At 43.8% G+C, this 22,068-nt stretch overlaps 3 protein-coding genes across 4 annotated transcripts; 1 reads left to right on the forward strand and 2 right to left on the reverse strand.

Annotated features, from left to right (window-relative positions):
• Positions 1-4: 4 nt before the first annotated feature.
• mospd1 (motile sperm domain containing 1) lies at positions 5-6,571 on the reverse strand. 2 transcript variants are annotated; one of them, XM_068583080.1, is made up of 6 exons: positions 6,420-6,571; positions 2,450-2,753; positions 2,255-2,330; positions 1,750-1,985; positions 787-948; positions 5-690 (listed from the first exon to the last, which is right to left on the reverse strand). In XM_068583080.1, exons 2-6 carry the CDS (start codon positions 2,604-2,606, stop codon positions 659-661), a joined length of 663 nt encoding a protein of 220 aa, XP_068439181.1. In that variant the 5' UTR covers positions 2,607-2,753; positions 6,420-6,571; the 3' UTR covers positions 5-658. The 2 variants fall into 2 exon arrangements, with proteins under 2 accessions (XP_068439181.1, XP_068439173.1); XM_068583072.1 differs by lacking the exon at positions 6,420-6,571 and adding an exon at positions 4,496-4,633.
• On the forward strand, positions 6,114-18,653 carry ints6l (integrator complex subunit 6 like). The gene is made up of 18 exons (XM_068583044.1): positions 6,114-6,402; positions 6,522-6,599; positions 9,529-9,678; positions 11,095-11,184; positions 11,358-11,541; positions 11,682-11,810; positions 12,386-12,549; positions 13,046-13,198; positions 13,335-13,467; positions 14,695-14,789; positions 14,905-15,015; positions 15,109-15,324; positions 15,513-15,639; positions 15,967-16,109; positions 16,189-16,420; positions 16,772-17,152; positions 17,253-17,346; positions 17,561-18,653. The coding sequence occupies exons 1-18, from the start codon at positions 6,292-6,294 to the stop codon at positions 17,661-17,663; spliced, it is 2,694 nt and encodes an 897-aa protein (XP_068439145.1). The 5' UTR covers positions 6,114-6,291; the 3' UTR covers positions 17,664-18,653.
• On the reverse strand, positions 18,356-21,875 carry mmgt1 (membrane magnesium transporter 1). Its single transcript, XM_068583092.1, has 4 exons — positions 21,785-21,875; positions 21,427-21,479; positions 21,242-21,345; positions 18,356-20,553 (listed from the first exon to the last, which is right to left on the reverse strand). Exons 1-4 carry the CDS (start codon positions 21,861-21,863, stop codon positions 20,397-20,399), a joined length of 393 nt encoding a protein of 130 aa, XP_068439193.1. The 5' UTR covers positions 21,864-21,875; the 3' UTR covers positions 18,356-20,396.
• Positions 21,876-22,068: the final 193 nt, after the last annotated feature.

Raw genomic sequence — 22,068 nt, forward strand, 5'->3', positions numbered from 1 at the left:
TACATTTTATACCAGACAGCTGTATTGAGACTTTATTAAACGTTTGATGGAGCATCGATATAGCACTGCGAACAGACCACCGTCTTCACAAGGTTTTTTTTGCTTTGGTGACATTGAAAAGTATCCTGTAAAAACTCAAACCAGATAAAAGTATCAACACATAACTGCATTTAGTCCTCAGCGTCTATATGATTTTTAAAGCATCAATATAATGATGGTTACAAGTCGATACCATAACAAAAGTTTAATGGCTTTATATACATGTGTAATGTTTGCATGTAGATTCCTTCACTCGAGTTAATCATAGTCTGGTACATAATGGCAATAAAAATGCGGATACGTGGAGCCTGAGCTCAAACGACACTTCGAGAGGCCTCGTGTCGCTCCACAGGGACGGCTCCTCTCACGCTGCCATTCTTTTGACCTAGGTGTCCTCTATTTGTGTCAGTTCAGTTTTGCGTCAGTGTACGTATAAACACAAATACGTGGATTTGAAAACAAGAATGCTAAAATGTATTTTTTAGCAGGGGGTGGCGCTAACTCGGTAAGTACCACGACCCTCTGCTGTCCGTGTACTCTGGAGCGGAGCGGAGCCTCCGGTGTAAGGGCGTCCTCTTCGTCTTCAGATCATTTCCCCCTCCGCTCAGTTTGCAGCACTTCAAGTGCGTAGGATGACCATAGTAAGAAGACCTAGCATACAACGAGAAACAAAACACTCTAGTTCACATTTAACTTCTTTAATTGTTTTCTACAAAAAACGCAACCTCATTTTGTATTTTTGCTCACCGAGAACATAAGCAGCTACAAGTTTCTTGTTAATACTTAGGTGGAGGTAGACAGGCACAGTAAATTCTTGCTCCCCCAAGGTCGGAAGCATCAGGGCGGCCATACACACCAGCCCAAGCAGCACCGTCAGCAGGCTGGGGCCCCCAGCAACAGGACGGCTCTCTGTTAGGCGCACACACACATGCACATAAACCCAGTGGTTAACAAGCGATTTAAAGGATGTAAACAAAACTGGAATCAATGCGTTAGTGTGCAATACTTCATGTAACGCTAAAGCGATGAAAGCAAATTGGTTATGACTAACAATACAGATCTGAAATAACAATACAGGAGTAAATGGTGCGTTTGTTTGGGCACTATTTTCTGTTCACTACTTAGCATCTGCAGGACCGTGCATGTGGGACTGGCTCAGAATAAACTCCAGTGCGTGGTCATGGTAATGCAGCGCTGATGTGCTTTTAATAGATATAGGACAACAATACACACGTACATGTTGGTGAGATCCACTTATTGTTGTAGGTTGCTCTTTTCACCAGATGTGTTGAGAATACAAGATAGATTGCAAATCGTCAGACTATCCTTCGACATGTAATGGCAAAGAATTTTAGTGAGCGGGAAGGGACTATAGTTTAAGAGCGTTTTAGCCAAACAAGCCAAGATCGGGTAGATGACATCTGAGCTGATAAAATGGGAACTCTGATTATCTGAACAGCTAACGGGTAAATCGCATTATCAGCAAAAAAATACATGATACAAACCAATCTAGCTGCATAAAGGTGATCACAACCTGCGTGTTATTATTGTCGTACTATGTTTGTGAGCCCAATGGCTTTAAAAACAATATATACTAGAACTGACAGGTAGGTAGACAGAGAAAATCAATGTCCAGTATGAAGTTCCTGAGCATTTATGAGCATTTGGCTCCATCTGGTGGTGAAACCACACAACAGCCCGTCGCCCTACCTGTCTGACACGGCGCCGTCTGCTCGAAAAACTCGCTGACCGCAAACTGCTCTTTGAGTCTGCGCTCCTCATCTTGGGACCGGTGGCTCGACGGCTCCTGTGAGGCGGAGGGGCGGAGCGTGGCCGTCACCTCTTTGTAGCCCAGGGCTTTCCGCTGACTCTGCTCCGACACCTGCAGCCGGAACTTGTCGTACACCCCGTAATGGCACGCGCGCACATCTCTGTGTCGGATTACTCTGTGTGGACACGGAGAGTTAGATCGACTCCTTGCATGACCAGATGGCGGGGGGGTCAGCTGTGTAAACAGCCATCTGACTCAAAACATACAGTCAATTTTGCCCAACAAACTTAAAGGTTAATACATGAAAAGCAAGCAGTAAACAATAAAAAAAAACACAAAACATGGATGGGAATCCACATGGGAACAAGCTCATAGATAAGACATATATTCCCTTTAGTGCTTTATCAAAAATAATTAATCTTAAACACACAAAGACAAACTCACATGTCAACACAACACTGTGGCTTGACCGCTCCGGTGGCATCAACCACAGTGTATTTGTTTGGCGCTGTGCAAAGCACTGAAAAAGAGAGTGAAAACAACACACAGATGATCTACATTATCTGTTTGCAACAACAACAAAAACAGTACAGCACACATGGAAACTCAAACGGCTTGTGTTACTTGATGCCAACTGACCTTTAAACTTGAGGGCGAACTCATAGGGGTTGTATAGGGTGAGCACCTGCTTGTGAGACGTCTGCTCATCAGCGTAGAAGACGAGCTCAGTGGGGAACACGAACACGGGAAGGCTTCCTTCCACCAGCTCAGGCTGTCGATGCTGCTGCTGCTGCATTGGCTCCAGCTGAGCTCTTCCCCTTCCCCGTCCACGGTCTGCCTGGGCCCCCCAACCCTTCTTTCCACGAACTATCACGCTGCTTCAACTCCCGTTAAGTGGAAACGGCACTTCTCGCTCTCATCGCCTCAGGGCCATGCCGCGTTACTGTGAAGAGACACAGGTGATGAATAATAAGAGGCCTTAGCATGCCACGTATTTGCATTTTGTGACACTTAAAAATGATTATCCAAGACATTCCCCGAGGAAATGTTGCAATTGTTATAACATTTATGTATCCAGCAGCTGTTGTTTGTAGTAACTTTGCATCTGAATGGTTTGCATGTGACAAACACAATGAAGCTCATTTCATTCACTTCCAAGGATTCAACTACAGCCCAACTGATACTGAACTTCAGAGGTCAATGCTAACATTGCTATTTAAGAGTTTTAGAAATGTAATCACAGTCGCTTATATTAATGGTGCTAAGGATGATACGCTATATAATACTGACTTTTTTTATAACTCAATCTGTAACCAATCCCACTGCCTTGTTAAAAGAAAAACAGGCTCAATAGCACTTTGATTTTCCAGAAACACTTAGGCAAGCCAACCTGTCAGTGAAGCTGCTGGTGCCCTTCCACCACTGATCTATAGAGTGTACTGACATGTTGCATTACAGTATGGTTGGTGTGCCAACTGTTCAGGAGCAGAAAAAAGATCTCTCCAGAGAGTCACAGACACAGCCCAGAAAATAATTGGACATCCGCCACCCTTGCTTAAATAGTTCTTCTGATCACGCTGCCATTGTGGAGGACACAACGCACCTCGATCTCTTAACTCTGCTGCTACCTTGAAGACGCTTCAGGGTGTTTAAGGACCACATCGACAGGCTCAAAAACAGTTTCGACCCTAAAGCCATCCTTGAACTAACACCCCAGAAGTCCACAATATGTAAATGACGTGTGTGTGTGTGTGTGTGTGTGTGTGTGTGTGTGTGTGTGTGTGTGTGTGTAGCGTGAGGAGCACTAAACGGACAAAGCAAATATTGTTGAACAATTTGTGTGATGACAATCGAGGCATTCAGTTAATCTTCATCATTTCTTGTTACTTATTAAACAGCATACTAGTAATGGTTTCTAATACATTTATCAAAACTGTACACTTAATTGCTAACATTCATTTCTTTACGAACCAACTCCACTTTGAATGCATGATTATTATGGGTATATCATTTAGATTAAATGGCCGAATGAGTATAATTCAATAATGGTTGAAGGCAGGTTGGCAATTCAAGTTCATGGAACTTATTAAAGTTCAAATAACTTAAGTTCAACAAGGCAAACAGCAGAATTTAAACTCCATGTGGCTGGTCACGTGTCCTGATGGTGTTTACACGGCTCAAGGAACCAGTTTTGTGGTGTCGCAACACATGTTATACTCCATGTACACAAACACACACACGAGTATTTCATTACACATGCAGTAACATAGCTTCAACATTAATGAGGTGGTTGTGTAGTAAATATGGTGTATTAACTCAGTTAGTACGTGATCTTCATACTCGTATTTAGACGTGGTGTAAGCTAAAACGTAAGCTACCTCAAACTGCAGTGTAATCATAGGAGACAACGTTATGAGGTCTTTTAGCTACGTATGTTGGTGACAAATGTAGCAGCTCGGAGATTTAGAGACATTTGACCATGACTGTGTATATCTAACATGACTGTACAGTTTTGTTCGCCGTGACAAAGTAATAACACGTAGTTATCACACGACAGTGTGAACCTTAGCTAGCATTAGCCGGCTAGGAAAGATGTTAGCTGATAGCCACTTAACGGTGTCCGCCCGCAGTGTCACCGCAGAAAATAAAACACAGTGGTTTCGTGTCGAGACAGCGAGGCTTTACCTTGTTGTCGGCACAAGTGTTCGTGTCAGGTAAAGGTTAAGTACCGGGCTTGCTGCTTCTGATCCCACCCTGTTGTTGTTTCTCTTCGGCCGTTTTTCTTTGTCAATAATATACTGCAGATCTCGCAGTGCATGCTGGGATGGCGGAGGGCGAATTGCGTGCAAGACGTCAACAAAGCAGACGTAAAGTGCTTAAGATGTTTGTAATAACTTCGTGGAAGCGTAAGAAGCGTCATGAACACATACCAATTCGGCAAAGCTATATTTGGAAGGTATTAACTGACTTACAGGCATTGTTAGTCATAAAAAGTAGCTACAAAATATGATCACATTTAGCTACTGTATGATATATACTTAACTAGATTAAAGTGCATTGATTTTCTAAGTGTTTCGCCTCTAGGATCAAGAAAGGATATCATTGTTTATCAGGCTATTTCACCTTGCACAAATTAAAAGCCTTCATATTTAGGTTGATGTTGAATCGCCTGTGCATGTCCCAAATCCCAAACATATATATACATACCCAAATTGTTCAGGCTTCATCTGGAGGTAGGCATTATGTCTGGGTTTGGGTACTATGACTTTCCAGTGACCTTTATATCTATGAGGTATCTATTCTAAGCTCTTTTAATATATAATCTGAATGTATATCAAACATACATTGGCAGTCAGGTGTACATTAATGGTTGAGTATTTGGTTACGTGTTAAAAGGGCATAACAAGAAGACCCTTAACAGCGATGCTGCCCTCATGTGCTGTCGGATTTATTAGTTATCATGAGAACACAGACAGATCAGGCGGTATCTTTTATAGTTTTATAGGCTTGATTTTGTAAGTGACTTTTCCACTGCTACGAATCCACTGTAATATAGATATAAGGGTCTATTTGAACATTTATAGATGTGTATTTTCTATCTCTACGCAGTTTTTTACCAAAATGTGCACGTTTACTTTAGTCTACCATTACAGCATTTCGCCATTCGTACAACACTTGATTCAAAGACTTCAAGAAAATGTCCAACTGAAACCTGTTGTATACTTGCTGAGGTCACGTAACTGCACGTGTTCTTGTTGTGTTGTGTTAAGAGTCGGAAAGACGCACCTTTTGAGGGTCATTGAACGCAGCGAGAGAGAGAGAGAGAGAGAGAGAGAGAGAGAGAGAGAGAGAGAGAGAGAGAGAGAGAGAGAGAGAGAGAGAGAGAGAGAGAGAGAGAGAGAGAGAGAGAGAGAGAGAGAGAGTATGTGAGGGGGGCGGGATGCGAGGGAACTGGGCAAGACGCTTTAAGAAATGTCAGGAGGTCTGTGCATATGACATATACAGCAACCACATGATCAGTTCTCCTAGTTCAGATAGACTCCTCAGTGGTCAGGAATTAAATATATCAACATACACACAAGAGCCATGCACGATGCTTCAGCACACCCGCCCGCTTAGCATACGTACAATTGAAACGGTGGGCTGACGTACTGAATACCATACACACGCCATCTCGATCCTCGTTATATATTTATATATTGTACGGGGCGTGGTCAATGGAACCGGGCTCGACCAATGGCGTCGCGGCGGAGGGACCGGGGCGTTCCGTTCGGTTCGGAGCAGAAGTTGAACAGCGCGAGCCGAGACAGAGCTCTAGAAGGCAGATAGGGAGAGAGCAGAGGCAACGGCCCTCTTCTGGAGGGGGGGCTTATTATATCAAATATATACACACATGTGTGACCTGTTTGGCCGCACGATATTGGTCACATGTGGATAACAGTAATTTTAGAAAAGCATACAACTGCGGCTTTACATTTAAAATGCCTATTTTACTTTTCCTGTTAGACACGTCCGCCTCTATGAATCAGCGCACTTATTTGGGTACGACGTATCTGGACGTTGCTAAAGGCGCGGTTGAGGTCTTTATGAAGGTAAAGAATTATTTTACCCCGACTTTTTTCAGCAAGTATGCGGCTTCGGAGAGCTTAGGGTTCCTTGGGCAAGGTCGGTCGAAATTAATATATGTTGTTTTGGCTTTCTTTTTTGACAGCTGCGTGCCCGAGACCCGGCTAGTAGAGGCGACAGGTACATGCTAGTTACATTCGATGATCCGCCATACGGAGTGAAGGTAATTAGCAACTGATACCATGTTTACATTTGACCAGTCGAACGTATTTTTCTGTCAGTGAGACTTTATTGTCCTTCTGGTTCGTAGTCAGTGTTGGAAGGTTCCCGTTGGCGACAAAAAAACCGGCAAATTTTTTGCTCCGAATAACCGCAGACGCGGAGCCGCACTGCCTCCGACCATCCAGCGGACATTTTGCTTTTGTGTTGAGAAAAGTCTCGGGCGTTGAGATGGAGGCGGGGAGATTTATTATCGCCGGTGACGTCGCTCTTTTTTTCAACGTACAATGTCTCGATTGGTTAAAGAGCCCGCCAATCATTCTCGACTCCTCCCCTCGCATCATCCGGGCATTGTCATTGGCCAGTCTAGGGGCTGAAAGTTGATCAGCCCTCTTCATCATTTTTATGCGAGTTCGCTGGAAGAAAATTATCATTATTCATATGATAATTATTTGTCATACCGATACTATATGAGCATTATGGCCCAGCATACAAACACCTAATGTTTCATACACATAGGCCACAAAGCAACAAAAAACATGTGAATCACTGCAATATTTTTCAGGGGGGTTCATGTCAGCAAAGTTATGCCCACCAACAATCAATTGACTTGTTTTATGACCTGGCACACATCTCTCTCAGAGATTTTCAAGCCCAATAAAATACAATCCTTAGTATCCACACAAACTCCTGAAGTCCCTCATCTGCTTTAGTAGCCGGTCCGTTTTAGGAATCTCTCTTCTTGTCTATCCCTGTCCACAAACAACACCCTACTCCTCTCAACACAATATGCATCGCAGTCCTTACTCCATCCCACGGCATAAATTACGTGAAGACATATGAAATAGTTTCCTTGCTGTTCCTAGTCTTTTTTTGTTGTTTTTGTATGCTTCATGGGCAAGTTACAGAATACCAGAGCCAGGCAATACTTGATTAAATCATCTTTAGTCGTAGCTGGTCAGGGACTTAGAATATGACTACAGAGGCAAAAGTCTGAGAGTATTGTACAAATCAAAAGATATTCGTAACAACAAGTTAACTCCCTTTTTTTTATAATCCTCTCTATATGTAACATAAGTACAGTCCCACAACAGCTTTAGTTTTTTTCCTTACTAAATGATAAATAGTATAATATTTTACACTTTTCTTTTACATGCCCAGGCATTAGGAAGTAGCTTCTAATTAACATAAAAGCAAGAAATAAATCAATATAACCTTTTATAACTTTTGATAAATGAGCAAAAGCATTTTTAAGACAATGTACTTTTATTTTGTCGACTATTAAACAGCATTTATTATCATACTTTTTTTACAATAGTAAAAATTAGTGTACAATTTAGTGACAGTTTTTACAATTTAGTGTACTTTCGACTTTTTGAGTGTTTTTTCCCCTTCAACTAATGCAAAGTCTTGCTTTGTGTTAATATTTAAAGCAGTGCAAGAAGTCAAATATCTGTCGGGCTACACGTGGTAGTTTATTGACCTCAAAAGGACCGTTTTGAGCTCAACGGCACAGCACTTGCAACATGATTGCATATTGCTACAGGCAGGACATGTGTAGGACCGGGGTCATGACAACATGCTCTGAGTGGATTCCAGTGCAGTCATTCATGTGATGCTTCCTTCTACATTCAGGCATTGACCTTGCAGTAATCGCTAAGTCCAGATCATTGCTTCGTGCGTCCCACTGAAACAGTCTTGTGTGGTTTAGATCCAAGAAGTGCTACTCGTCAACTCCTCTTCCTTCTGCTCTTCCTCCCTTTGTCTTCGTTGCCTTGTCCTTTGTTGTTTCTGCAGGCGCTGTGCACCGAGGATTATGATGAAAGGACAAGGTTATACTGAATGGGGCTACTCTGATTGCACAGTTACAGAGGCAATAAATTGTTGATGTAGAGGGGAGAGAGAAGGAGGTTGTGTGAGAGGAAAATAGAAATATTCGGTTGTCTGAATTATTAAGTGCAAGCAAAGACGTACATTTTCACTGGCCTACATGAGGGTATAGGCCTGGATTATTACTTTTCTACTATGTATGTTTCCACTCTTAGTTTTGCTTTGTGACATTGTTTGTGTGATATTTATTCACAACCACAGCGCTGAGCTTTTCCTAGAAACTCCACGAAAATGTGTGGTTTTGGAAGGATATCCCATTATTGATAATCCAAAAATCCACCCACTGGCCTGATTCACAGAACACACACGTAGACACTGGTGCTTCTCTCTCTCTCTCTCTCTCTCTCTCTCTCTCTCTCTCTCTCTCTCTCTCTCTCTCTCTCTCTCTCTCTCTCTCTCTCTCCCCCTCTCTCTCTCTCCCCCTCTCTCTCTCTCTGTGTGTATGTCTTCAGCCTTTCCCTCCTCCCTTTCCCCGCTAAAGGAAGTGGTAAGCTTGCAGGTCATCCTTAGATTAAGCATGAAGCTGCAGAAGTAAGGTACTTGACCCCAGCTGGAGAAAAGTCGGCGACCAGTTCCACACCCACATCCTCTCCCGTGGGAGTATATCTTCATTATGGAGGGCGGTGGGAAGTGTATTTCTGGCTGCTTGTCATGTATGACATTTAACTCTTTCTTAAAAAGCACCATCCAGCTCCAAATGTCGGCCCGAATTTCAACAAATTTATCTTGCATTCCCAGAGCTTGACATAAGCTGATCTCATTTTATGGTTACATGTTATGTCACGTTGCACACAATCAGTGGGTTGCAAAGATATATATTCAGCAAAGGTGGCAGTCGCATGCTCGACACAAATCACTTTGTAGCTGTCAACAAACAAAACTTCCTGTTGGGTTTTTCTTTGTAATTACACGGTATGGTTATCCGTGGGTGTGTATCTATTTTGGATTGAGGCTGCTCGTCATGCACTGTAAGTTCAGGCCTCCTCAGCTGTGTAGCTGTGTAGCTGTGTGGTCTGTTCAGCACACCAATGTGTGTGTTTCAGGCAGGCTGGAAGGAGAACCACGCCACCTTCATGTGCGAGCTGAAGAACCTGCAGGCGTCCGGGCTGACCACATTAGGTCACGCCCTGCGCACCGCCTTCGACCTGCTTAACCTCAACCGCCTCGTCTCCGGCATCGACAACTACGGACAGGTACTTTGACTCCGCCATCCGATCATGCATTTCCATGGCAGCAGTAGATGATGGAGTTAATCATTACCAGCCGCAGCAGCGTGTACGGTTAGTGCTGTTTTCACAGTAGTGTGTGTGGGTCATTGTGGCAAAATGTCTGCAGAAGGAACTACGACAGAAGAGGGTTCGACATCTGTGTCTGTGGACAGATTTTATCTCGACTTTACAGATGTGTGCTTGAGAACAAAATGAAGGCCTAGTTTGAAGATGGGTGCGGTCCCATCGCTACACGGTCTCAAGTTTAAGCTGTTTTTGAAGATACCAATTTCACATTTCTCACTATTTCCTGACACGTTTAATTGAGAAAATACGTGGCAGATTACTCAATAATGAAAAAGATGTTAGTCACAGCCCTAATGTAAATCAATACGCACAGTGTTTACAGATCAAATACTATAACTGTATATACACATACTTATTTTATCTGTGGTTGTGATTGAAAACACATTTGGTCGACATTTAATACCTGATACATAAGAAAGTAAGATAACACATAAAAGACAGTGACGTACCACATTTAGTGGTTTGTTTCTAATAAGAACAATAAATTATGAAGTTAATTTGATCGTCAAAAAGAATATGTATTGGCTTTTTTTAGTTTTTGCCTTATGGGATTTTTCAAATTAAGGATTAGACACAAAATAGATTCCACAAGAAAAAAAACAGTCCCTGTGTATCAGCTAGTAATTGAGTACGGCCAACACAGGCGGTACACTATGTGGACTTTCCTTGGATAAATGAAAGGTTTGTAAACGATAGTAGCCAAGCCTTCAGTTGGCATGTCTTTTTGCCTTCACCTCGAGACACAGAGAAGAATATTGACATTTGATCGCAGCTTAATCCACTCCGCTGTCCTCGATTACCGGTGCGCTGTCATCAGCTCCTCACGCACTTGGTTTCTTCGCGGAGGCAGAGAAAGACCGCTTTGCTCAAGTACTGTCACAAGGTCTGTGCGGCGGGTGTGTGTGTGTGTGTGTGTGTGTGTGTGAGAGAGAGAGAGTCTACTTAGGCATTCTGTGTGTGAATTAGGCAAGGCTGACCCACACAGCACAGTGGTGGAGGCCTCCGTCCATAACGAGTAACACAAGGACTCTCTGCGATTTACAGATGCAGTCTGACACGAGGCAAAGATTACCGGCCGCGACAGACAGTTCACATTACTATTCAAGAGGTTACCAGAGGTGTGAAGCTAATACCGTTCTTAATACTCTGTCTTTATTAGCCCTTCTGTTCAAATAGCACGGGAGACCAGTTATGTTTTTAGGAGATGGGAATCTATTTTGAGACGCACAGAAGCGCGGAATGAAAAGAAAGCAGACTACTGAGGATAAAATGGGGTCGCTGTTAATTGCTGAATGTTACCTGTTTCCGCCTCAGGGCCGTAACCCCTTCTTCCTGGAGCCATCTGTGATCATCACAATCACGGACGGGAACAAGCTTACGCACAGCGCTGGGGTGCCGGATGAGGTGAGAGCACAAACAAATGTGGCAGTTTGCTGTTTGTAGTAATGCGATCCGCCCCAATTGACCTGAATAGTACGGTTTCTAAGCACGGCGACCTGTAACGGCTTTTACACGTCCAACTCTCTCCCATCATGCTTTTTCTTTCTTGGCCCCCCTTCTCCCCGTCTGCCTCGCAGCTGCACCTGCCTCTGAACTCTCCATTGGCAGGCAGCGAGCTGACCAAGGAGCCCTTTCGCTGGGACCAGCGTCTCTTTGCGCTGGTGCTGAGGCTGCCAGGAGCCGCCACGCCGGACACGGAGCAGCTCGGCAGCGTCCCCACGGACGAGTCCGCCATCACCCAGATGTGTGAAGTCACCGGAGGTTCGCCATTTAATCACTTCGGGGCCACCCCGCGACGCCGGGGGCCAGTATTTCATTTTAAGAATCATTGCACGCCCTGCGCTCATATTTCATTCTATTACATGAGAAATTTTTCTTTCCTTTTTTTCTCTCTCTCTCAGGGCGATCGTACTGTGTGCGGACACAGAGGATGTTGAACCAGTGTCTGGAGTCTCTGGTCCAAAAGGTTCAAAGCGGTGTCGTCATTAACTTCGAGAAGACGGGGCCAGATCCGCCTCTGGTTGGGGACGGTGAGTGGCTCACTGAATGGACTCACAGATCTACATCCCTGGCTTCACAATTATTATTATGAATTATTACAGACTTGTATTACATAGTCATTACATTTTGATGTACCCAAAATGTTTCCTCCTTAAGAGCCCAGTCAAGTGCGTAAAACATGAGTTTCTGAGCACATTATCTCCACACATTGCATACAGTAAGATACTGTGGGCAGTGAAACAGCTGAAAGCAGAAGAGACTCCTCTTATCTTGGATCACCACGGTGCAGTTTTGCATTAAAAGGAGAACTGAGTGCGTGTCCAGCCATAAAGGACTACGAGTGTCTGTGTAAAGAAATGTTCCGCGATAATTCGACTAGCACATCATTTGACTGAAAGGAAAGATTCAAATGAAATATACATTTGTTTAAAAATTCAAATAAATTCAAACAGGGGTTATTGAGAGAGCGTAACAAATATTTCATGAAAAGATGAAAGTTTATTTGGATCCTCGACAGCGGCTTCTCTCAAATTCACGTGTTAGAAATCGGGTTGAGAAATGTGTTCTGCTGTGTATAATGTATTTTTTTATTTTTTTTTTACAGAAAACTCAGTGGAGTCGAGTCGCCCCGTGTCGTCCTTCAGCAGTCAGCCGTGGCACAGTTGCCACAAACTCATCTACGTGCGACCGAACCCGAAGACGGGCGTGCCGGTTGGGCACTGGCCCATCCCAGAGTCCTTCTGGCCAGACCAGAATTCTCCGAGCCTGGTGAGCAGCGAGGCTTACCGACATCTCAGTGTGACATTTTTGCAGGTTAACCCGTGAAGAACTATCACTTTTACCTCGTCTGTGTTGTTTGATTTGCCTTTCTTACTCTCTTTAAACTGTCAGCTCTGTTTTTATGCCTCTGCTCCGGCGGTAGCTGTGGCTGGAGGCATCTTCTTCATTTTTTTTTAGGGTTGTCTCTGTCCGGTTCATACTCGTGAACACGATATCTCAGTAGTGCCTTGACAGAATTTCAAATGTCACTGTGACTTCACAAAACACTATTTTGGTTTTAACAATTTCACACAAATATCGAACAGAAGGAATTGATGGTATTTTGTACAGACAGGGATGTAAACTTGTTGGCGGAGGCATACGACCTAGTTCCTGACTCTACAAACTCATCCTGAGATTTCAACTATCTGTCGCTTTGTAAAGAAAAACGCCACATGCGTATGTCTCAAAATCGTCTTCTATCCTCTCCATCTCCTGCTCCCAGCCGCCGCGCTCTGCGCACCCCGTGGTGCGCTTCTCCTGTGTGGACTGTGAGCCCATGGTGATCGACAAGCTTCCCTTTGACAAGTATGAACTGGAGCCATCTCCACTCACCCAGTACATTTTGGAAAGGAAGTCTCCGCACATGTGCTGGCAGGTATGATAGACACCCGCGCACACGTCAGCTCCGTGGGCTTGTTTTCACCGTCTCTGGCGTGGCCTCTGTTGTGAATGTTTTGTGTTCACATTCCTGAAATGACTTTATGAGTTGTCATTTTCCTTGTTGTCCTCAGGTGTTTGTTAACAGCAGCGGGAAGCAAACAGACCTGGGACAGCCATTCGGCTACCTGAAAGCCAGCACCACTCTGACCTGTGTCAACCTGTTTGTCATGCCTTACAACTACCCCGTGCTTCTTCCACTCCTCGGTAAGACATCATGGCACCAGCTCTCTGCTGTAAAGTGGCCCAAAAAAAACTTTGGGGTCAGTAGGTCAGAGCTAAAAAGCTTTTCTTTTCTGGGTCACTTTATCCTCCGCAATCTTTTCTCCCCAATCATTTTTGGTTGGATTCATAAGTAGTTGCTGCATTGCGTGGACCTCGTGAATCAGAATTAAGAGCTGTTAAAGATGATGCACGCCCGAGTTGACTGCGCTCCAGCACAACAACTCGGAAAACCTGAATGGGGTTTGCTTTAGCTGGCTTTGATATTTTATAGCAATGCCAGTCCAAAAACAACACATTACGGTGGTACTACATGTAATGATGAATGAATGTAATGATTTAATGGGACCACAAGTTTGACAGAAGTGCCGTTAAATATATAGTATATTACTACAGCTTATTTTTTACTGTTTTACTGGTGCAGCCATCTTGGATTTAGAGGTTTGACTTTCCTGTTCAGTTAACAGTTAATCTTCAACAAGTACTGAGGACAATTCCTTTCAAGAGCCAAAAAGAAAATCCTTCAGCAGCAAATATCTTAAAATCACAAAGACTTTTTTCAGGTTAGGGTCAAAGAAAACATTGAAAACGTCATATCTCTCTAAGAGAGCAGTGCAACGCTTTATAGTCAATTCAATGACAGATTACACAAGATTCTCCCCCTCTGAAACAAGTCTAAAGGGGCAGACGGGACATTGAAAAATTCTTGTCGGACATGTTGGAAACTGTTTACTTATTGGAAGAATGTATTTGAGCGTCTCTAAAAACATTGAGGAGGACTAGGAATCTCAGCCACTGGTAGAAAACCCTTCCTATCACGTGGAAGTCAGACTGCACACCAGCATGCGATGTGTGTCTGAATTTGGATCCGAGTATCTCAAGAGTAGTGGACTGGAGTAGACTGATGGTGTGTATTTTATTTGACTGGTTATGTTGAAATCCTCTGATTTTTCTTTTTGTCTCTGTATTCGTGAAGATAATAGCGGCCGAGCCTATTTGTTTCATGTTGGGAATCCTAAGATAAAGGCTTAAAAAACAGTTAATCTCTAATAATGCTAATTAGAGAGGTATTTAGCAGGATAAACAGCAGCGTATCTCCCCACCTGAATACTGATGAGTGAATAATAATCAGAGGTGCAGATGGATGGCTCACTGGTCACTGATCCAGAATGCTAAAAACTGTCTTCTCCCCCTCTCTTTGTCTCCTTCCAGATGATCTGTTTAAAGTGCACAAACTAAAACCAAACCTCAAGTGGCGACAGGCCTTTGAGACTTACCTGAAGACAATGCCTCCGTACTTCTTCTTGGTAAAGCCATGCGTAATAAGTCTCTCATGCTGCCTTGAGTAAAAGTTCAGTACATGGCTTATTTTTCCCTGCATGTAACTAACATCCCTGATTTCCTCTTGACATCTTCTGACAGCCCTTGAAAAAGGCATTGAGGATGATGGCCGCGCCTAATCTTATTGCAGACAGCATGGACTGTGGCCTGAGTTACAGCGTCATCTCTCACCTGAAGAAGCTCAGCCAGCAGGTAAAGACTCTGGAAATAGGAAAAGATGTTCCCCCGAAACGCTTTGTGGCTCTGCGCTCTAAACAACATCCTCCTTTTCTGTCGGTCCAAAAGGCGAAGTTGGAATCAGATCGTCTGATCGTGTCGGTGGGGAAGAAGGCTCCACAAGAGCCCGGCATAAAGGTGAAGAACCACTCCACGTCGCTCTCTCTGGCCCACCGGCAGGACTTTAAACAGCTGCTGCAGGGAATCTCCGGGGAGGGGCCCCTTCGCCTGGTGGACATGAACTTCAAAGAGTTTGCCGGCTTCCAGATCGCACTGCTCAACAAGGTAACTTTCTAAAAAAAAAAGGGCGATATTCTCAATCGTGTTTTATCTGCAGAAAAGCATGCACTGATGTTATTTTACAAGCCAAAAGAAGATGAAGTATAAACATATATTACATCTGCTGTCGTCCATTGGCAAGTGCAGCGTTTGGAGGGTTTTCTCTGACTGGATATGCTGATGTTTGTTCACAGGATCTGAAACCTCAGGCTTATCGAAATGCCTATGACATCCCAAGGCGAAACCTTCTGGATCAACTCACCCGTATGCGCTCCAATTTGCTGCGGACGTCGCAAAAACTGATCCGGGGGCAAGACGAAGGTATGAAAATTATTAAAAAAGAAACTTCTAAAGGTGGAAGTTATTTCAGTTTCAATAGGATTCTATTGTTTTGCCCCCATCCGGATGAAAGCAGTGCTCAAGAGCGCTCGTTTTTTACAATTCAATGGTTAATAATGTTGAAATAAATCTCATACATATATATGCAGAAGATCTATTTCTTGATATTGTACGAAGCACATTCATTTTGCACTGAGACTGAATGGTACAAACCCAATCTCACCCCCCAAAAAACATATGAAACATCTATGGGACATCCTGTGTAATTCAGTATTTTGTGAATTCTAATAAGTGTCCTGTGGTTGTTAGACTATCTGCACAGTATCCCAGTGGCTCAGATGGGAAACTATCAGGAATACCTCAAAATGATGCCGTCTCCTTTGAGAGAGATCGACCCCGACCAACCTAAACGCCTGCACACGTTTGGGAATCCGTTCAAGCAGGATAAGAAGGTAAACAAAGTACATTCTTAAAGAGACGTCGGCATTTAAAAATCAGTCCCCTTCGTTCTTTAACGTTGTGTTTTCTCAGGGGATGATGATCGACGAGGCCGATGAGTTCGTAGCGGGCCCTCAAAACAAGAAGAGAGGAAATTCCATCGACGCCAACTCGAGCACTACTATGAAGAGAAGGCGGAGCATGTCCCCGTTACTGCGGCGGCCGCAGACTCCGCCTGCGAGCCCCAACCACGTGGTGGCGGGAAAGAGTCCGCTCGGGGTTCAAGAGCAGCAGAACCCTCTCAAACCCATCCCCCAGCACAAAGGTGAGCGTAAGATGGACGTAGAGAGAGAGTTATCCTGAACGTGCATCTACGAGGAAAATATTGCCCGAACGGCACCAAATAGTACTGAAAAAGTGTGGTTACGAGCCGCTACTACCTCCGGTAGTTGCCTCCGCTAGCTCCCTGCTGTAGCCAGCTTGCGCTGCTGCTAGCTTCCCGACAACCACCGAAGGTTAGCGGGACCAGCCCTGGCTCGACGCCCAGGCAGCAGCAGCAGCAGCAGCGGGGAGCTAGCAGCAGCGCTAGCTGGTTATAGCGGGGACACCCACCGACGGTAGAAGCAGCTTGTAACCCAACGTTTACGGTAGTTCAAATTGTCTTTGAACCCCCCAGGAGTGGACGACAACAACGTGGAGGTCACCGAGAGTAACGGGGACGGGGTTCTTGAGCCCGAGTCGGGGGAGATCTGGCCCGCTGAGGCGGACACTGTCGCGGAGAGTCCATCTCCGGTGAGCCTGGAGGAGAAGGCCGGGCTGGCAGCGACAGACCCGGAGGAGGACGTCTACATGACGGAGGAGAGGGTGGCGGAAGATAGTCTCGATGAGCAGATGCTGGAGGAGGAACACAACAGCGACCGACTGAGTCCACAGAGCCTGCAAGAGGACACCGACGCCGAGCCCGCGGCGCTGGAGACCATATTCATCGCCCCGCTGGATGGGAGCCAAGCGGAGCTGAGGAGTCAGATCATCAAGGAGGTCCGCAAACCGGGGCGAAGTGAGTCAGCGTGACGCGTTACATTCACATTCGGTATTCCACTCTGGTGACGTTGGTGTCACATTTGACTGTCATCTCTGTGTGGTTTTGTTTCCTTTAGACTATGAGGCAATACTCGGCCTCCTGCAGCAGGTGAAAGGTCCAGTTAATGTTCAAAGGTACTTCATCCAACATGCGATCAAAGAGGCCGTCAGGTAAGAAGCTGTGACTCGTTGTGTACTTGGAGGTATAGGTTAGGGTGAAGAAGCTAAAGCCTCACAATGCCCATGTCACAAAACTGTTCTCCATAAACACTTTGTGTAATTGCATTTCACTTTTACACTGTAGATGTATTATCCCCGAATGCCAGTATGCAGCTTCCTCCCTCTATTCTCTGCTTCTTTCTGACTGGCTTTGTCTCTGGCGCAGGTTCAAGAAGCGAGTACTGATCCAGCAGCTGGAGACGTCCCTCACCGAGTTGGAGCAGAAGCAGGCGACATCCTCACAGCTTCCCAATGACCACGCAAGTTAGGGACGAAGATTTGTTTTCATCACTCTGAACGATAACAGCGTCGTATCTTGTGGACTGTTGGATATGACGCCCGAACGAGGGGACAGAGAAAATGCACTGATAGCAGACGCGCCCACTGTTCCTGTGCTGTTACATCACATCCTGTTAGAGACGAAGGATCAAGGGGTTCAGGTCTTCAGGACGGATCCACTGCGGATGAAGTATTATCCTCTCCATACTGACAGATGCCTTACATCCATATGGCTTTTGTCTGTACCGGCACGTTGTGTAGTCGACACACACACACACAGAGACTTCGTTAGACAGACACACACTATGCTGTGTGCATGGGACGAACAGGCACATTCCTGTTATTCTTCAAGAGCAGACCTTTCTTCAGCTGGTCTGAAAAGTGTTTGTAAGACTGTAACCAGTTCCTCATTCTCATCATATATATATATATATATATATATATATATATATATATATATATATATATATATATATATATATATATATATATATATATATTTTCAAGCATAATTACCAGGGTTTTGGACTGAACGTGGACTCCTCATAACTATGAAATACTGACATCCTCTCACCTGCCATTAAACTTACAGCAATAGAACATGAGTTCAATGAATGCAGCCGTTGGTATCCAGTTAGTTTACGCCACACACACCCACACACACACCCACACAGTACTCCACAGACACTCCATTGATTCCCGGAGTTACAACTTTATTGGGAGGAATTTGTGCATCTGTCCGAGCTCAGTCGACAGTTGTGGATTTGAACAGCTGCTTTTCACAAAAACCCAAGTTAGCGCTCCTTTTGTTTTCCTTTTTTGTTTTTTTATGACAGATGTACACTACTTTTCAATGTTCATAAGGAATATAGATTATTTTTATGAATTTATTTCAGAGTATAAGAAATATTTTGAATGAAATGTCTAAAGTCAATTTTGTAAACTGTTAAATACATATATAAAACTGAAAGTTTTATGAATCTACGCTTCTTTTTTTTTTACAAAACAAAAAATAAACCAGTCTGAATGGTAACCCCAGTGCGTGTCAGTGTGAGTATTTAAATTTAGAGGTTACATCTAATATCCTACAATAACAAAACAATTCAGTTTTGCATTATGAGTATCTCTGGTACAGCTTTGCTTTAACTGCAGCAGTCCACAACCTCTTTAACTCGTCACTCCTTTAAACAAAGCAATGTCTACTTCGGACCAATCCAACAAAAGTTTAACTTTAACAGAAGCCGAAAGATTAAATTATTCAGTAATTCATGAGGGGAAAAAAACCTAAAAGCATGAAAAACAAACTTTTTACAGAGTAGAAATGTTTCTCTTCTGCCTTTCCATCTTTATATTCAAGCGACAAAACAAAGAAATAAGGTTTTAACAGTATTCATTATCAAATTAAAAAAAGAAAAGTGAGAATTCCCTTCAATGAAGTCATCATCTTCAGCTATGAGTTCACACGCACTATATCAGATGGGCCAATAAGTCCAACAGAAACAACCTCCATCGGTTAAATTTGAAGCTCACCTCACCTCAGATGAGGAGACATGCAAATAAAACACTTGCTGAAATCTAACAGCTAATTAAAACGTCTTAATTCGGTGCAAATTCCTGAAAAAAAAAACGGCAGACCACTGCCACCTAGTGGCCAACGCCAGCAACTGATCAGGTGGAAATGTTTGTGACGCAACAGTCCAGCAACAAGGTCACAGGCACATCCCTGCATTGTCAGCATTACTTTAATTACAGCCCTCTCACGGACAAAAGACTTTAATCTGCGATACTATTAGGATTTGTTACCAATTTCTCTGCACTGATTAGGCAGGATGGGAGGGCCGTTTGTAACGGATGCAGTTCAGCTTTTGTCCGTTGGCCCCTACAGCTTGCAGCAGAGATTTGTTCGTCTGGCTAAAGCAATACTAAAGCCTTTAATTGTGAGACATAAGGCAAAAAAAAAAAATGGATTCTGACACCTTGTAAAATCAGTAAGCCTTTTATTAAATTAAAAACATCTGTTGAATCTTAACAAAATGTAAAATGAAGGAAAAAAAAAAAAACTTTACCCAAATTAATGTACCATTACTTTCTAGTTCGCCCTAATGTTCACAGTATCAGTGGAACGGCCATCTAACGCTTCCTGCTCTCCCATCTCACCTTGAGTTAATTTCCTGTGGCCTCAAAACGAACCTCTTTAATGCGTACAGGATTTACAGACGAGCCTTCATGCTTCCAGGAAATCATCAAGGAAATAAAGGGTCCTCGGTTCACACAACAAAACTCATTTTCAGGGTCGCAAAAATGTTTTGCCCCGACAGCTGCCGAAGACTGATGTGCGGTTGAAATGAAACGTAACGAAACCGGCGTTTTTATGCCCCTCATTCAAAGGATATACAAAGGACAGCGTTATCCCAATTCAGTTCAGAAAAGGACAAAAAAAGGGGGCCAAATGTCTCTGTATCTTAAGACTCCAAAGCGATTACATACTGTATATACAAACAAATCTGCTTGAAAAATTGAAGGGTTGGCACAGTCAGTGTTGAATGTCGTGGTGACCACTTTTATGGACAGAGATGCATGTTTGGAGAGCATATTAGTTTATGTACAAATAAAAGTTAACGTAGAGGAAGGTGAGTTTCTCGCTTTGCCTCCCTCCGTCTTTCTGTCTAACAAAAAGAAATCTTATCTGACGTGGAAGTCGTTACAGGCATGAAGGGCCAGTCTCAGTGCAAGTGCTCCAGCTTGCGTAGCCGTATGGGGTTGGGATTCGCTTGCTGGTTGCGCGCAGAGGATGGCTCCTCCTCCGGCGAGCTGAATAGCACCCGGCCCCGGTGGTTGAAGAGGTAAAAGGACGGGTGGTTCCTCAGTGTATCAAATGTTCTGGAAAAAGAAGAAAGAAAATGAAAAGAGAGAAAACTGTACAAATGTTGTTCCACTACAACATTACTACGGACACTTCTGCATGTAGGACTACAGCAGCAAGGTGCACTGTGAATGCACGGGGGTCATACAGGACATCACATGTTTCTGCACACCGGGGGCAAAATTATCTGAATTTTAGGAATCAAAACGCTGACACACAAACGCAAACCTACTGATTAATGATCTTTGCCATTGCGACCACATGCAGTCAGTGGCACACATATAGCAATGCAGTTATAACTCTCATGCTGCACACATTTTTTACCATTTTCCTGTTGACATGGGACACATTTAAGAATAAAATCTCATCTCTATGACAGATATAAAAAATATGAGCAGTGGTATTTGTAGTTAAACTATTTGGTCTTCACATCCATATTAATTATATGTATAGAAGCCTTGTGTTTTGTTGTTGTGAATGTTTCTTCGATGCACCTAGTACATTTCATTATGATCTTTCTTGTCCAAAGTGTGAACCAAAAACAGCAGCAGCTCAGGGGAGGTTCGGTGTGTGTGTCTGTGGGAATTGATCCAGGTCACGGCAGACTACATGCAGTGCAGGTGGTGAGCGTGCTTCCCCTGTGACAGAGCACACCAACAACCCCCATTGTCGAGGGAGGAAGGAAGGTGCTGCTACACAACTCACTTGTTCTTGAGCTCTGAGGAGGCGTCCATGTCTTTAAACTCTCCAGCAATGTGAACGATCCCATAACAGGTCATTACAAACGATAATAAGGTCTGTAATACAATCTGCAAACAAATAAATAATAAAAAAAGTTAATATAATGATGGCATGAGCACTGGTGTAACATTGTGATGAAAGTCACTCACATCAATTGGTAGTGTCTCGTTTTCCTTCTCTGTGAGTCGCATGTATGATCGATCTAAAAGGGGAAGAAGAAAAACATATAAAATAAAATAAACAAAGCAGATATCGCTCCGTCTGTAATGTGCAGCACTGTGCTGGTCAGACAAAACGATATGACATTTTAACACCAACCGCTGATAAATATGTCAGTATTTCATCCCTGTAAACGGGGCTAAGCTGCGCTAGCATCTGGTTAGCTCGCCGTAGGGACCGAAAGGCCCCACCTGCTGTTTAATGGCCCGACCCGGTGACACCGGAGCTCTCCGGAAATACACGCGGATGTCGAGACCCGTGCTTTTCCTCTCTCACGCGGGAACTTACGCTGTGCTGCGGAGAAAGCTGCGTGGGCTAAGGCAAAAAGACCGACGCCGACAACACCTTTCCAAAACGACGAGGCCATCTTGATCCAGGGTGATGAGGAACCGTGTGCAGTGTCGTAAAAATACTGGCGTAAAACAATGTCGTAAACAACCGCAACCATGACAGAGTCAAAAAAAAATACCATAATGAAATCCAAAAGAACACATTTGTATTAAATATAATCTGAAATTTCATCAAAAATATAATCAATGTGAGTGGTTTTAATTTATTTATTTTTTTGTGAT

This window comes from Clinocottus analis, unplaced genomic scaffold (assembly GCF_023055335.1).
Source record: "Clinocottus analis isolate CAN_PGR_092001 unplaced genomic scaffold, fCliAna1.0.p SCAF_10, whole genome shotgun sequence".
NCBI lineage: Eukaryota > Metazoa > Chordata > Actinopteri > Perciformes > Cottidae > Clinocottus > Clinocottus analis.

Bases quoted from the DNA above. Each gene is read 5' to 3' on its own strand.
- mospd1 (XM_068583080.1), bottom strand. From the start codon at position 2,606: ATGCAGCAGCAGCAGCATCGACAGCCTGAGCTGGTGGAAGGAAGCCTT. The intron at 949-1,749 runs GTAGGGCGACGG...TGCGCCTAACAG, and splicing joins GACGGCGCCGTGTCAGACAG to AGAGCCGTCCTGTTGCTGGG. The intron at 691-786 runs GTGAGCAAAAAT...GTTGTATGCTAG, and splicing joins TGTAGCTGCTTATGTTCTCG to GTCTTCTTACTATGGTCATC.
- ints6l (XM_068583044.1), top strand. From the start codon at position 6,292: ATGCCTATTTTACTTTTCCTGTTAGACACGTCCGCCTCTATGAATCAG. The intron at 13,468-14,694 runs GTAAGACATCAT...GTCTCCTTCCAG, and splicing joins CGTGCTTCTTCCACTCCTCG to ATGATCTGTTTAAAGTGCAC. The intron at 16,421-16,771 runs GTGAGCGTAAGA...TGAACCCCCCAG, and splicing joins ACCCATCCCCCAGCACAAAG to GAGTGGACGACAACAACGTG.
- mmgt1 (XM_068583092.1), bottom strand. From the start codon at position 21,863: ATGGCCTCGTCGTTTTGGAAAGGTGTTGTCGGCGTCGGTCTTTTTGCC. The intron at 21,346-21,426 runs GTGAGTGACTTT...ATTTGTTTGCAG, and splicing joins ACGAGACACTACCAATTGAT to ATTGTATTACAGACCTTATT. The intron at 20,554-21,241 runs GTGAGTTGTGTA...TTCTTTTTCCAG, and splicing joins TCCTCAGAGCTCAAGAACAA to AACATTTGATACACTGAGGA.